Below are 15,425 nucleotides of genomic sequence, written 5' to 3'. Positions count from 1 at the left end.
AAGCAGACCAAGAGAGACCTAAATAGAAGCAGCTTAAGGGCGCAAAAGACTGCATAATTAGGTGTCTGCTTCATCTAAATGCACATGACAAACTCCTGGAATTGCTGAAAGTCAGCCTCTTTCCACCACCATCAGTGGAAAGAAAGCCAGCTCAGAGTTGGGAAACCAAGGTCAGAACCTCAGAGCAGCTATCAGCTGTGTGGCCTTGAGCAAGTTGCCTCATCTCTCTTAGCTCACTGCCCTACAGGGTTGAATTAAAACTCAAATGAGAGAATGCCTGTGTTGTGTAAACTGCCAGGCAGTAAGCCACATCAGTTTGGAGTAGCCGAGTTTGGAGGTTTGAATGTTCTACAAACCATAACGTGTAAGCAGAGCTATTGCCTGCAGGGCAGTGGTTCACAGTGAGAATGCAATCTTGGGAAACAATTGAGGGTAATGAGAGTTGTAACTACTCTCTGCTCAGATGCAAGTGTGGTGTGCAAATTCTTCCAAGGAAACTGCAAGAAAAAAGTTTGCTCTTCCAAGTCCTTTAGAAGGAGATTAAGGGACTCTTCTGGTAATCATGGCCCCTGGCGTCCGGTGATCTTAATTCACTCAACGGTGATGTCAAAATTGCTGTACTATTCAGAAAGCACTTGATAAGCTGCTGCCTTGTGGCACAGTCTGTAGGTTAGAAACTACAGCTGGAAGTTCACTCTAATTGTGATTTAACACTAATAGGGAATGGTCATTTTCATAATCCTATTTCATAAGGCTCTTTGCCAAGGTTGTCAAGGCTATCATTTGTTTTTCTGGAGGACAGTGATTATTCTAGTCAGTGATGATAAAAACTGCGCTGGGCAGCATGTCTGTCTAATCCACATTTCATTCATTCACTGATATATTCATTCAATTATATAGCAAGCACTATTCTGGTTATTGGCAATAAAGGGATTACAGAAACTACATACTTTACAGAGCTTATTGTTTAGCTAAACAAGCAAAAATGTAAATAGGAAACCATAGTACCACAATCAGTGCTAGGAGAGAAGCAAGCATAGATATTATGGAATACTTCAGAGTTTTCTGGAGACCGTAATAGCTTTCGTTCCACGTACATTGGCTCATGCTGAGACTGAGTCCTGTTCAGGGCTCTGAACACAGCCTGTAGCTTGGTGTTTTGGATTCACTGTTAGTTTTATCCAGAATTATGAATCATGGTGTGAAAAACACTAGAATCAATCAATGAATCACATGCAAACGAATGCCATATACCTTCCTTCTTCCCTATTAAAAATGACCACCATCAAGTATTGCATTTTACTCATCAACTTCTCCACAAGGCTGCTCTCTAGGCTAAACAGTAGAAATACAACCAGCGTGTGATTCAAAAGACTTGGATTCCAATCCCACTTCTGCCACTAATTGGCTAAGTGAACTTGAGCAAATTATGACATTCTCTGGGTCTCAGTTTTCTCACCTTGAAAGAAAATAAGTTGAAAATAAGTTGGACTAGATGATCTACAAGATCCTTCCTTGCTCTAGAATATTTCTCTGTTTGAAATAAAATTCTAACTCCAGTATTGTCATCACCTCCTGGAGAACACCACTCCCCGCCCCCACCCCCGTCTTCTCCCCTGGAATGAATTAGATTCGTCTCCACTATGCTCCCTCTGTGCCCCAAGGGTGCAGCCTTCTCATAGCATATCTGATTCTATGATGCTTTATTCATCTGACTCTCTCACTGGACCGCAGGCTGCTGGACAGCAGGCACTTGGTCCCTTACCTCCATTACGCCATAGCAAACGTAGTATGGGCACAATGGATGCATGCTGAATATACAGAGGGTGCCAAAAAAAAACCCATATACACATTTTAAGAAAGGAAAAAAACTGTATTAAAATTGTAATAATATATACCAATAACAAAAAGATGAATACAAGTCATGTGTATACATTTTTTTGGTAGCCCCGGTATACTGAGCCAGATAATACTTTCTGTGCCACACTTTATGGAAGTGTCTCACCAGAAGTACGGAAAATAACAAGTAAAACTCTTCTCTCACACTATTGAAGCAGTCAGTCTGGAGGAAAATATGTTCTTATTTTTAAAATGAGGAAATATTTAGAAAGAATTAAAAAACCCCAGCCATATGTAATGTTGTTATAAGTGGAATGTAGCATTTTTTATAGCTTTCAAGGAAATGAGATTCTCTGGATAGCCTCTTGGACAAATATACCCACCAACTTTAAAATACCTCATTCTTTTACTCTCATAAAACATAGCATCTGTAGGTTTCAGCATCTATTATGGGAAAAGGGTTACAGTGAAATTACCCAGATATCTGCAGATTTGAGGACCTCAGAGAATACAGATTTCCTATCAACCTTTATAAATGGTAACTTTGTGGCCCTTCAGACCACCCCCAGGTTGGATGATTCGCTAGGAGGCTCACGGGATGTTAGCATATGGTCACAGCTTTGACTTACTACAGTATAAAGACACAAAGCAAACTTAGAAAGGGAAAGGATGCATGGTCAAAGTCCAGGGGATTAAAAACAAGTCTCCAAAGGTCCTCTCCCCAGTTCCTCCAGCACCAGGTTGTGACAATGCTTGTAAAATGTTGCCACCAGGGATGGCTGCTAGGGACTCAGTGCCTAGCATTTTTATTGGAAGTTGGTCACATAGGTATCCTCTACTTGGCACATACCAAAATTCCAGACTTCTGGAAGAAAAGTAAATGTTTAGTATAAACCACACTGTTTGAATAAATAGTGTAGCCACAGGGAGCCACACTTCTCCATTAGAGTGGTGGGGAGGAACCCTCTTGAAATTCAAGTTCCCAGAGGCCAGCCAAGGACCCACTGGATAAGCAGGTCTTTCAAAATACAGCAGTCAGGCTTGCTATGTTAGCTCTTTACACAAAGGGGAAACATCATTGTATAACAAGTAGGCAGAATGATCAGAAATCTAACAGTTATGTTTAAAGGCTGATTAGAATCCTTTAAAATTTAGATTATGACCTGTGCTGGTGCGCCGCTTGCCTTCACAGACCCATACCTGAGAACTGGTCCTTAAGGTAATAAATACCATTTTGTCATTTCAGGAAATGGTACCTTAAATTGGTCAAGTAAGTAAATACACAAATAAAGTCAGCAAGAGAGTCAACCTTCCTCTCTTGCTCTCCCATGACTTTTTTGAATATGTTTAAACTGATCTGAAACTATGGAATTGTGTTATTATTGAAAAATATATACCAACCAGGTCTTTTGATCAACTTAGTTCAGTTTCTGATTCTCATACAAGGGATCTTAATCTCCAGCAGTCTAACAGAGCTTGTGGACTAGGCCTCATTTCCAAAGAGTTATTTTAAATGAACAAAATAAAATACATACTACTGCAAAGGAAACACATTATATTGAAATCTAGTTATCGAAATATTAAATATTAATTCACAAGATAGTTACCTGTGTGCTTTATTGTTAATGTAATTAATAACAACATCTTGCAGCAGGTCTAATAACTACCATAATTACTAAGTAGTGATGAGTATAAACAATATTCCAGGGTATCTTCACTAAATACAACACGATAGGATAAGACCTCTGATTTCTTCTGGTACAAATAATACTGTAGCTTGTTACCAACCTTCATGATAGAAGGAAAAGCTAAATTTCACTTAGAAATTAGAGGAAACAAAGGTGTAATAATTTTTCTCATCCAAATGTAGATAGCTCTCAGGTAAAAATTTCAGGGTTCTAGTATCATGAGATCAGGGATTCATCAAATCATTTCATTCAGTTCACAAACTGTTGGAGCATCAGCAAGTAGACTTGTTTTGTTTGACCATCTTTTTAAAAATCAAGCAAATGAGTTACTAAACCAATGTGATTTCACATAAAAATTCATACTTCTGGGATTCTCGGGGGAAAAAAAATATGCAGACCAAGCAATAGTGGGCTGATATTCCAGCAAGTTAATGTGCAACCAGGCTGAGTATCAGCTGCCCCTTTTCTACATGTTGTAAACTCCCAGTCTTCACAGGCACATAAGCCTTGTTTCACTCATGTGTGCTATCTGCCTCGCTCCTGGAGCTACCTCTTTATTTATTCTGTTTGTTTGTTTTTTGGTTTTTGTGTAGCCACCTCTTACATATGATATTTTCCACTTCATTATAACCTTCTGGCTGGGTGAAAGTAGTAGAGATTTGTTTTCTAATAAAGGGGGAGATAATTTTATTTGCATTGTCATCCCTATCTAACTTCCAGGCCTTTATTTTCACCAATTGACACACTAAGGCCAATGGGAAGCCGCCTGTTTTTGTCAATAATGTTTTACCAAAGACAGCTATGTTCATTTATTTACATACTATCTTTGGCTGTTGCTAGAGACTTAATTGTGCCCTCAGCCCACCCCAACACCCTGAAAAAAAACCCAAACCATATGTTGAGGCCCTAACCCCCAATGTGGTGATACTTGAAGAAAGAGTTTTGGGGAGGTAACAGGTTTAGATGAGATCATGAGAGTGGAGTCCTCATGATGAGATTAGCGCCCTCATAAGAAGAGATACCAGAGAGATGGCTTTCTTTCCCTCTCTCGCTCTCTCTTTCCCTCCTCGCCACGAGAACACAGCGAGGAGGCAGACATCTGCAAGCCAGGAAGAGAAGAGCCCTTACTGAGGAACCAAGTTGGCCAGCACCATGATCTTGGACTTCTCAGCCTCCAGACTACGAGAAATAAATTCCTGTTATTTATTTATTTACTTATTTATTTTTAGCTGAGCCATCCTGCCACCTGTTGGCAGCTCAGTGGCAGCTCAGCTCGGGCCGGGCATTGAACCGCTATTGCTCAGAGCTCGCACTCTTGAGTGAGCTCTTAACCAACTGAGCCACTCGGCCGGCCCCTAAATTCCTGTTATTTAAGCCACCCTGTCAGTCTACGGTGTTTAGCCTGAGCTGAGACAGCTGCTTCCACACCACAGTGGCAAAGCTGAGCAGTTGAGACAGAGACTATATAACTCCCAAATCCTAAAATATCTACTTTCTGGCGTTTGACAGAAAGAGTTTCCCAACCCCTGCTCTAGTTGTTGGGTGGAATTACCAGTTACAGTTCTATTTTATATAGAGGGGCTTAAAGATGGTTAGTGGGAGCTATATTTCCATAACAAAAATCTTATTTTTCCTTAATGGGCATGAAGGCAAGCAGCTAAAGCACTATTCATACCTCTCCACTCAGCCACCCTATCTGCTCATGTGAGCAGAGCTGGAATCTATGATGGTTGAAAATCTGGGTTCCAAATGGTTATGATGGCTGTGAGATGTCAGAAGTATACTAAGTTATACGATTTACAATGAATGTTCACTGCAAGATTGCTTACAGTAATAGCAATAAGAACAAAATATTTTTTTAATTAATAGCTCATTTGGGAATGAAGTTAAAGTGACTGATTAAATGAGAAACTCTGTAAATTGTTGAGTGTGTGTCTGTGGAATATTGTTGTGGGGGAAAAAAATGTCAGCTACGTTTACAAGCCAAAGGAACAGGGTATAGCCTAAAGAATATGGGTTTTAGAACCAGACAGAGATGGATTCAAATCCAGGTCGTCGCCTATAATTTATTTGGCAACTAGCTTTCCCATTCTCAGAACTTCAACCTCCTCATCAATGAAACAGAAATTATACTGCCTTGTCTAGGGGTTGTTGACATTTAATAAGATTAGTTATTATATGAAAAATATGTCGAAGTGTATAGCTATAAAATAGACTCTCAAAATGGTAGTTATTCTCATGAATCTTTGGAGGATGCTTTCTCAGTTTCCCTTTCTTATGAGTATATTTTTTCTGAAAATAAAGTGACACTAGCTGACAATACACCTATCCCCACATTTTTTCAAGTTATTGAGACCATCCGTCAATTGCAGAAAGGCTGAAATTACTTTTTTTAAAAACTGACACAGGGAACAGGTTATAAAGGGAAGAAGCCACGTGATATAACTCAGGCACCAGCCGTGTAGAGGCAGATGCACCATTCCAGATCCCTTTTAAAAATCTACACGTGTTTCCTGTCTCTAGCTTCTCTTCCTATCAGAGGTAGCCATGCTGGCATGTGCACTCAGCTCTTAAAACCAGTGTGTGTGTGCGTGTGTGTGTGTGTGTGTGCATGTGTGCGTGATGTGTGTATATGGGTGTGTGTGTATGTGTTATGTGTATGTGCTCAGATGCATGAAAGAGAAAAAGAATCAATAGAGCTTTGTGATGAACTCATTTTGAAAAACCAAAATTTATTTTCTGCTGGTGAGTTCATTATCTCTCTTTGAGACCTTGCGTTGCAAATATATCAGTTGGTGATTTGACATAATCCTTCTGGGCCTGAGTTTCCTTGTGTGTTTTGAAGGGAAAATAATGGCTCTTTTTTCCACAGGAATATTATAAACATCAGATGAGATTCTGTGTAAACAATATGCTTTAAGGAGGACAGTGACAAATAAGTTCTGTCCTGGGGACTGAAACAACAATGGATAGGGGTTTCAGTAATCTTGCAGTATGTGGGAAGATTATAAAACTGGCAAAATTTAAATTGGAGAAGACTTAAGAATGAGAGTTTCAAATATCTAACAGGCCGCCTTGTAGAAGAATTTTTCATGGGAGAAGGCAGATCATAAACCAAAGAAGACATATTTCTGCTTCATACTAAAAGGGACTCAGCTTCCTAACAAACAAGCAAGAAAGTTCCATATTTTGTTCATATTTGGCCCCCCTCTTCCACATGAGTAACAATCTTAACTTTCAATTACTTTTACAAATATATATTTCACATAATATTCACACTTGACTATAAGCTCTTTGACATAAAGAAAAAAAAAGACTATATTTAGTCTTTGTGCTCTCAACAGCTCTTTACATTTTGTCTTGAAGGTTGTGGATACTCAATAACTATTTGCTAACAAAAAACAGAAACTGAAAATGCTATTCAAAAATAGAACAAATATGTATCGTGACACAGCTAGTATGAGTTTGACTCCAGCAGTCTTATCTTCTTCTAGAACCCTGGGTAGGAAATTACATTGATTTGCTTATGTTCATTTACTTGTTGCTACAGTAGAGATGTTAATTTGTCTCTTGGCTTGTTTTTTTTCCTCCATGTAACTACAAGGAAGGCTTGTGACTTCAAAATACTTCACCATAGTAGACAGGCAATCATTTCACATGAAATTCCTTCAGTGCAGTTATCCAAATGTGCATTGCATTCCTGGCAATAAAAGAGCCCTAGCCAATGTCCAGTGACCTATAAATCAGAGGTAGAAGATTTCTTCATGCAAATTAAATTTGTGTCACATCATCAATAAAAAGGAAATGGCATTGAAGAGTATATTTGCAGCATCAGTGTGAAGTAAAGGATTCCTATACCTATTTGTAGACTGTCGGGACGGCTAATTATTTTTTGAGATAGTGTGCTTGAGAAGAATTAATGGGAAATAAGCTTTATGAATTGATTATTAAATGCAAAGAAGGGTTTAAAGTGAGTCAGGAATATAAAATAGGCAACCAACTTGATTAAACTTACCAACTTTAAAAAAAATCCACATACTAGAGAAAGAGACACTAATATTAATTGTATGACAGGCAGTATTATAACCCTCAAGAACTCACTAATTATATGATAGTACAGTTTGTTTCTCCTCAAGTCTGTTTTTCATTTTTCATCTTAAATTGAAATGATTCAAGTTTCTATCCATGTACACAGGGACTATTCCCCCTTCAAAAGGTAAACGTAATATAAAGAAAGAGAAACAAAATGATGTCGCCTTACATTGCTAGGAATGTGCTCCCGGAAAACGAAATAACTTTTCCACTCCCCCACCAACAGAGCATGACATATGAACCCTCTGGATACTAATAAGAAGTGGATCCAAACAACATACCCGCTTCCTTAGATTGCAAGTAAGGGTGAGATTCCTTGAGAATGAGTTTGCAAAAGCCGTATAAAAGTCCAGGACTTTGAGCAAGGCTTCTCGCTTGATGATGTGGAGGTCACAGTATGTCAGCGCCCGGACATTGGCACACGCGTGAGCAAGGGTGGTTTCCTTCCAGAAGATGTCTCCAAACACATCGCCTTTCCCTGGGAAAGAGTAGAACATATGTATTCATGTTATCTACACTAGTTCCTAACCTAATCACTATTTTTAGTCAGTTTCGTATATGGTATTGACCTTTCAGCATAATTTAGAGCCTGAGTGTATAAACCCATCTGTATACACATAACAATGTACTGCACTTTTATAGAATATGTAAAGCAACATTACCCCGAATTCAGTTTGTGATGGAAATCTGGAGTGGTATAAATAAATGAAGTCAGACGGAGAAGCCAAAAACCTCATTTTAACAAACAGTTTCATTATCTTCTGCCACCTTAACTTTTCCCATTCTGACTAGAAGGAGCAAAGGTGACTTAGTTTCATCCTTTCTTATGTTCCATCTGGTAGAGATGACAGTAAAATGCAATATACGAGGATCTACCGTTACAGCCTTTATAAATCTGGAAACGATTCAGCATATATTAAACATACATTATTCAGCAACTAAGCCTTGTGCTCCAGGCAGATGAAAACTCACCGTGACTTATTCTTCAAGGATGCCTTTCCCTCCCCACCAAGCCAAACCTTATGCAAGTCCTCAGGGTCCAGCCCAAGGGCTCCCCATCCACAATTACAGAGCCTAAGAAGCTGAGCTGGGTAAAACATGGAGACCCAGATTTATTATGCCGTAAACAGTTCCACAGAGAGTACTATACTGTAGTCAAATGCAGATGCCTTTTTAAAACTCTAAAAATCACACAGAAATCTACTATTCACTTCACAGAACATTCCAACTCGTGACCTCAACTCAACAGTTTACCACCCCAAATCAAGAGTGCTTAAAAAGGGGTGGGGGTGATGAGGTCAAGTCAGAGATTAAGTGCCAAAGCCTTCCTGTTGAGGCAGTTCCATGAGACCCTCTGGGTTCTGACACGTCCTCAACTTCATTCTTTGCCCTTCTGTGAGAAAGGGAAAGTTTTAAAGTGGAAAAGATGATATGTAAGTGGGAAAATCTTCCTATAGGCACTCTGCCAAAGACTTATTCTCCCTGCACTCTAACCACAGAGATGAGCAAATATCTACTCTCACCATGAAGGTTAAAGTCAGAACTGACAGGGAAATAAAGAGGAAGAAATGTCTTATAACACTTCAGGCCAGCCAGTCCACCAGAGAAATGATAACATGTAACTGGAGAAGTGTGTGTGTGTGTGTGTGTGTGTGTGTGTGTGTGTGTGAAGAAAGGGAGGGAGAGAGAGAGAGAGAGAGAGAGAGAGAGAGAGAGAGAGAGAGAGGTAAAGTGAGAGAGATTACAAGATTATAGATTCTTTGCCCACATAGGCATTTTGGAAAGCCTTAGAGAACCACAGAAACTTGGGATAGGAAAAAGAAAACATGCATATTATTGAAGAGGTGATTAAAACCACCAGGTAATCATATGATCAGCATAAAATAAACATAATGGATATTTAATTAATCTTGAACAATCTCACTTGTTTCTGTACCCTCAAAAATTCCTTTTGGTTAGTAACGCTGACAAATAACTCAACTAGCTGTCTGATAAGTCATATATTTGTCCAAAGAAGACTAATTAGAGACCTGGGACCCAAATAAGGTGTCTAAGGTTGTAGAGCATCATCATAACCTAAGGAAGACCTGAGCTGTGGAAATTGAAAAGATAAACCCTACCTCTAGTTACAAACTTCACAAATCTGTAATGGCATTCTCTTTAAATTAGTAATTCCAATTATAGGTATTTACTCTAATTACATTATCAGAATTACCAAACTTACTTATAAAAATGTTCACAGAAGTAATATTTACAATATTCAAAAAAGGTAGAAACAAGACAAATATAAATTAATAAATTATGGAATGTTATGCAGCTATTAAATATCATAAATTGAAATATTTCACATTATGTAAAATAATGTAAGTAGGATGTTAAATTCTACATATACTATGATCTCATTTTATGCACCTTATCCCCCCGCCAGAAACACACACATGGACATAGAAAGCTAATGCATTAAAATAGTAGGTTCTCTCTACATTATGGGATAATGGATGGATTCTGTTTTGTCTTATAATTTACTTATATTATTTTTTGAACAAAAGAGATCAACAAATGCTATATTATCAGAATCCATGGAGCTATGAAAATAATAGGGCTTTTAAAGGGCTACTTTGATCTACCTCTTGTTTTTTCCTTTATTATCATTGTTATTCTTTTAATACTGAGTTTTTTCTTGAAAATACAGAAAAAAGAATTACAAGGTCTGACAATTGAGTTCGTGAACTTACCACTGTGTGCTTACATTGGCAGCACTGTACAAACAGCTTGGTAAGGTTTCATAACCTTGGTATATCAGTGTCTCACAGCTGTGTTCGTGTCAATGTGTGGCAATGTCTTGCTGAGTGGCACTCATTATTGTTGTTGCATGTTTTTGTGTGCCATTGTGAGAAGGTCTGACTTGAATTAGAGCAATGAACAAATGTTCAATTTCTTGTTAAACTTCACAAGAGTGGAAGTGAAATCAGGGACATGTTAGTCCAAGTTTATGGAGATGATGCCATGAAGAAAATGGCAGTGTACAAATGGATTAAACATTTTTCTGAGGGGAGAGAACACGTCACTGATGAAGAGAGGTCAGGGCAGCCAGTAACAAGCAGGACTGATAAAAACATTGCAAAAATTCATCAAATTGTGCGTCAAAATCGTCGGCTGGCTGTGAGAAGCATAGCAGACCAAGTAAATATCGATAGAGAAACAGTTAGAAAAATCTTAACTGAAAATCTTGGCATGAGAAAGGTGTGTACAAAAATGGGCCCAAAGGAGCTCACTGATGAACAAAAGCAAAGGAGAGTCAAGGTTTGCCAAGACCTTTCAGAGAGGCAAGATGATGTTTTGGACCACGTTATCACTGGTGATGAAACATGAGTATAACAAGACAACCCTGAAACAAAGTGTCCAAGTGCACAACGGAAGTCAGCCAACTCTCCATGACCAAAAAAGTTCTGTCAGTCCAAGTCAAGAGTCAAAACGATGTTGCTAATAACCTTTTTTGATATCAGAGGGATTATTCATTATGAATTTGTACCAACTGGACAAACAGTTAACCAAGTTTACTATTTAGAAGTGCTGAAAAGGCTGTGTGAAAAAGTTAGATGACCTGAGCTTTTCACCAACAATTCATGGCTCTTGCATCACAACAATGCATCAGCTCACACGGCACTGTTTGCAAGGGAGTTTTTAGCCACTTAACAAATAACTGAATTGGAACACCTTCCCTACTCACCTCATCTGGCCCACAATGACTTCTTTCTTGCCCCAAAAATAAAGAAAATATTGAAAGGAAGACATTTTGATGACATTCAGGACATTAGGGGTAATACGATGGCAGCTCTGATGGCCATTCCAGAAAAAGAGTTCCAAAATTGCTTTGAAAGGTGGACTAGGCTCTGGCATCAATGCATAGCTTCCCAAGGGGACTACATTGAAGGTGAAGGTAGTGATATTCAGCAGTGTGGTATGTAGCACTTTTTCTAGGATGACTTCACGAACTTAATTGTAAGACCTCGTGCATTTCTTTCTGTTTAATTTCTGTGACCCTTTCTCAAATTACCACCTCTGATCCATTTATAGCTGCTCATTAATTTTCAGATATTTGATTTTCATGTATTGTAATTACAATAATCATCGATGCGCTTCACTTAGTAATTTTACTTCTGGGAATTAAGCAAAAGATTTAGAGCCAACACATGTAATATTCACTGTAGTGTTATTAATAACAATCCTAGATTGTTATAATTAAATAAATAAATAGAAATAAAGTCCAACAACAATGGAAATTTATCTATCATCAATTCATACAGAATTAAAACTAGTTTTACAAATAGCATGCAAAACATGCATAACTTATATAATGTTAAATTAAAAATAAAAATACAAAGAAGAATATGATTAATGTTATAGCTATAATAAATTACATAAAATGAAAGTGAAACTCCAACACAAAAAGAAATGTCAATTAAAAGTCTACTTTTTCCATTGTGAGAAAGCAGGTAAATCCACAATGCTCACCCCAAAATGCAGCTGTGTCCCAGCATGCATATCCAGCCTGGGGAATCATACTTGTGACAAACTGGGAAGTCACACTTCAACAGCAGGGACCCATGGCATCAAGTTTTGTTTGTTTGTTTGTTTGTTTGTTTTGACTGACTAAAACATTGCATGCTATTTGACATAAATGTACATACTATGATAATAAATAAACCTGGATTCAGACAGCAATTACCTGTTTGAGCCACTTTCCCTCAAAAAAAAAAAAAGTCTACTTTTTCTTATTTTCTTAGGGAAAAATAACTTTAAAAATAAGCAAACTATTTTCACAAATGTCTTTCCTTATACTTTTTAATAAAACTGAATTAATAAAATATGCAAATAGATCTACAGAATAGTAAATAAATATTCAATGATAGATAAGCACATCATCAATAGGTAAAATATACCCAATACATAAATGAATTTCCCCTTGCCAATGTAGACCATTTATAATTGTGGAGACATTCAAATGTCTATTACATGTTTTATTTTACCTAATTGATGAAATGAAAATCCTTATTATATTTCTATCAAAAATTTTAAATTTAAATTATTTATTTTTAATATCATAGAGAAGTAAAAAGCCTATGATGTGGAAAGAACATAATTGAACTAGAATATAAACTCATGTGGGAGAGAATTTTCTGTTTTGGCCACTTCTATTTACCTTAATGACTAGAACAGCTCAAGAGCTCAACAATCATTTATTGAGAAAAAAATACATTGGACCAAAAAAGACAAGGGGTCAAAAAAACCCAGAAGAACAAATTGGGAAATGCTAGACTAGAGTTAGAGCTGAGGTTCTATCACTAATAGCGTGGATCAGGTTATTGAGCTCTCAGAATCATTACCTGTCCCTTTGACCCTAAAGGGAACAGGATAAACAAAAACTAATGTTTAAGGTTTCTCTACATCTATAATTCTATAAAGTTAGCTAAAAATCATCAAATTATATTTTCAAGATAATATTTTGTCAGGGTCTCATTATAAAAACAAAACAAAACAAACAAACAAGACAAACAAAAGAAACCAAAAAACTAGGGCCTCTCAACTTCAAATCCCAATACAAGATTATTAAGTAACAGAAGAGTTAACTGACTCAACAAAAGTAGAACTTGTCCCCTGCTCTCCACTATAAAGGAGTTTGGAGGAGCATAGCAATATTAACAAGTATGGATAATTCTGCTCCCAACATCAGAACTCATATTACATAATAAGCAATATTAATTGCTTTATAACATAGAATTTCCATTAGGATACACAATATATCAATTGGGCATTAATTTAATCAGCCATTTAAAAATATGTTTGCTTTATCCAGTTTTCTATATCACCTAATAGTCACTCAATTCATAACAAACTTTTATGGGCCTTCTGGGAAGATGGTTGTCTTATAAATCAGTTAATTAATTTACCAGTCACAGTAGAGCTAACTAATGTCTTTCTTCAAGGAATATTATGTACATTTACACTGAGTGATCTGAAGAAATCACAAGTTGTAGAGATATGGGATTATGCATGAAATATCCAACAGAGAAGTACCCTTTTTTCCATCACAAATATTTTGCACAATTCCAGGGCTGTGAACTCCTGTTCATCTTCATGACTATAGACTATCCAATGTTAATTTTTAGGTCATCTCCCACTGGGTGCAAGTAGTCTTTGCTATAAACATTTTAGAGCTTGAAAAAACTAACCTTCCCCCAAAGCCCTAAAATTAGTAGAAAAGCTCACACTCAACATGAAAGTTGTTTGGTCTATTTATATATTCTCAGTTCTTTGCATCAAGTCTTATAAAGTATTTAACTTCTAAACCATAGGAAACAGGATTGTAAAATAGAAGTAAATGTTAAAGATTCATAGAGTAGAAAACTGGGAAATTTAAAGACCGAACAGAGACAGCGTTACAACATAATTAAAGGAGTAATTCAGACTATGGTATGCTTGGGGATTATGGTCCCCTGAGGTGCTGGTTTTACAGCCAGAGTGTTTTTAAAAATGTGAAACACATTATTTGGTGAGTTAATGACATGGATAAAATAAATGCATAAAAATTATCTCAGTTATTCATCAGTGAGTACAGCTATCTAATATAGCCAATGAATCCCTAAAAATAAAGCATTTGAAGTTTACTTAGGCAGTTTCCTATGAGTGTATGTGGGGGTATAGTGATGGCTTTATTTGATGATTCTTCTATAGAATGGACTTAATCCATTTTATTTATTAGGTAGCCCTTCACTATAATTGTTTATTGCAGTAGGCTCATGAACTTTATTATGAATACATATGCACAAAATATTTATTGATAAATGAACACTATGAGTTTTTAAATTATACGATTTTAAGTGTTTTGCTATTTATAAATAGCAACTGTCATAAAGTAATATTTTCAAGGAAAAGAACAGAAAGAACAAGACACTGAGTATTAAAATTAAGAAGTTATATAGGTGTACTATAATAGAACTTTTTAAGACATTTAGAATTGATGCCAGCCAATCTTCAGTGATTGAGGCCCAAAGTAATTCTTTTGAAAAATTATATAGGATACAAACTTGAAAACACTTTTAGAAAAGCAAATAATTCTTATCGACTAAAAAAAATTGATTTAGCTTATAGACTTATTTTACATGCAAAGAATGAGCCAAATAACTCTTATTAAGTAGATGTAAAAAAAAAAAATAGAAAAAACCCTTATATCAGTAAGGAGTAATGGTAGCCATCTTTAAAAAGGTAGAATATATGGTAATAAACACGGTACTATTAATGTTAGGAACAAATTGATTATATATAGAAACCCAAACATATGCCCAAATCAAGAAAGTTACAGCATATTATTTAGAAAATCCAAGAAAACTGAATTGAAAAGCAGTTACATCTTGAAACTCTTCTGCTTTCTTTTCCTAAGAAAACATTTAGAGTTGAAGACTATAATAATTTTCATATTATAACTAAAACTTTTAACTTTCACATCTGTCAAATAGAAGAAATGATGGCTGTCCTATTCACCCCATTCAGTTAATGCATCCAGCATCCTAACACTAAACTTAAACTTGATCATGTGCTTTGTGCTGTGTGGGGGATAGAGACATGTGAGAAACAAAAATCCTGCTCTTAAAAGTTTTTAATTTTCAGGCCAGCCAAGTGGCGCATTGCTTAAGAACTGGCTTGGGACGCCAGAGGGCCCTGGTTCGGATCCCACATATGAGGGCCAGTGACACTGCCCTCTACAGCTAAGATGCTGAACGACAGCTCAACCTGGAGCTGGGCTGC

At 36.8% G+C, this 15,425-nt stretch overlaps 1 protein-coding gene across 1 annotated transcript in view; it reads right to left on the bottom strand.

Annotated features, from left to right (window-relative positions):
• The window catches only part of KCNH5 (potassium voltage-gated channel subfamily H member 5), a gene marked incomplete at its 5' end in the record, with an annotated part of 236,174 nt that overhangs the window by 46,993 nt on the left and 173,756 nt on the right, over window positions 1–15,425 (bottom strand). Inside the window, one exon of the mRNA XM_019645963.1 lies at window positions 7,901–8,097. Within this exon, the coding sequence (XP_019501508.1) occupies window positions 7,901–8,097 (197 nt within the window). The remainder of the gene's footprint in view (window positions 1–7,900; window positions 8,098–15,425) is intronic.

This window comes from Hipposideros armiger, unplaced genomic scaffold, assembly GCF_001890085.2.
Source record: "Hipposideros armiger isolate ML-2016 unplaced genomic scaffold, ASM189008v1 scaffold_5, whole genome shotgun sequence".
Classification (NCBI taxonomy): Eukaryota; Metazoa; Chordata; class Mammalia; order Chiroptera; family Hipposideridae; genus Hipposideros; species Hipposideros armiger.
Note: the sequence above shows the minus strand (reverse complement) of the source record. Positions and strands in the feature narration are given on the sequence as shown.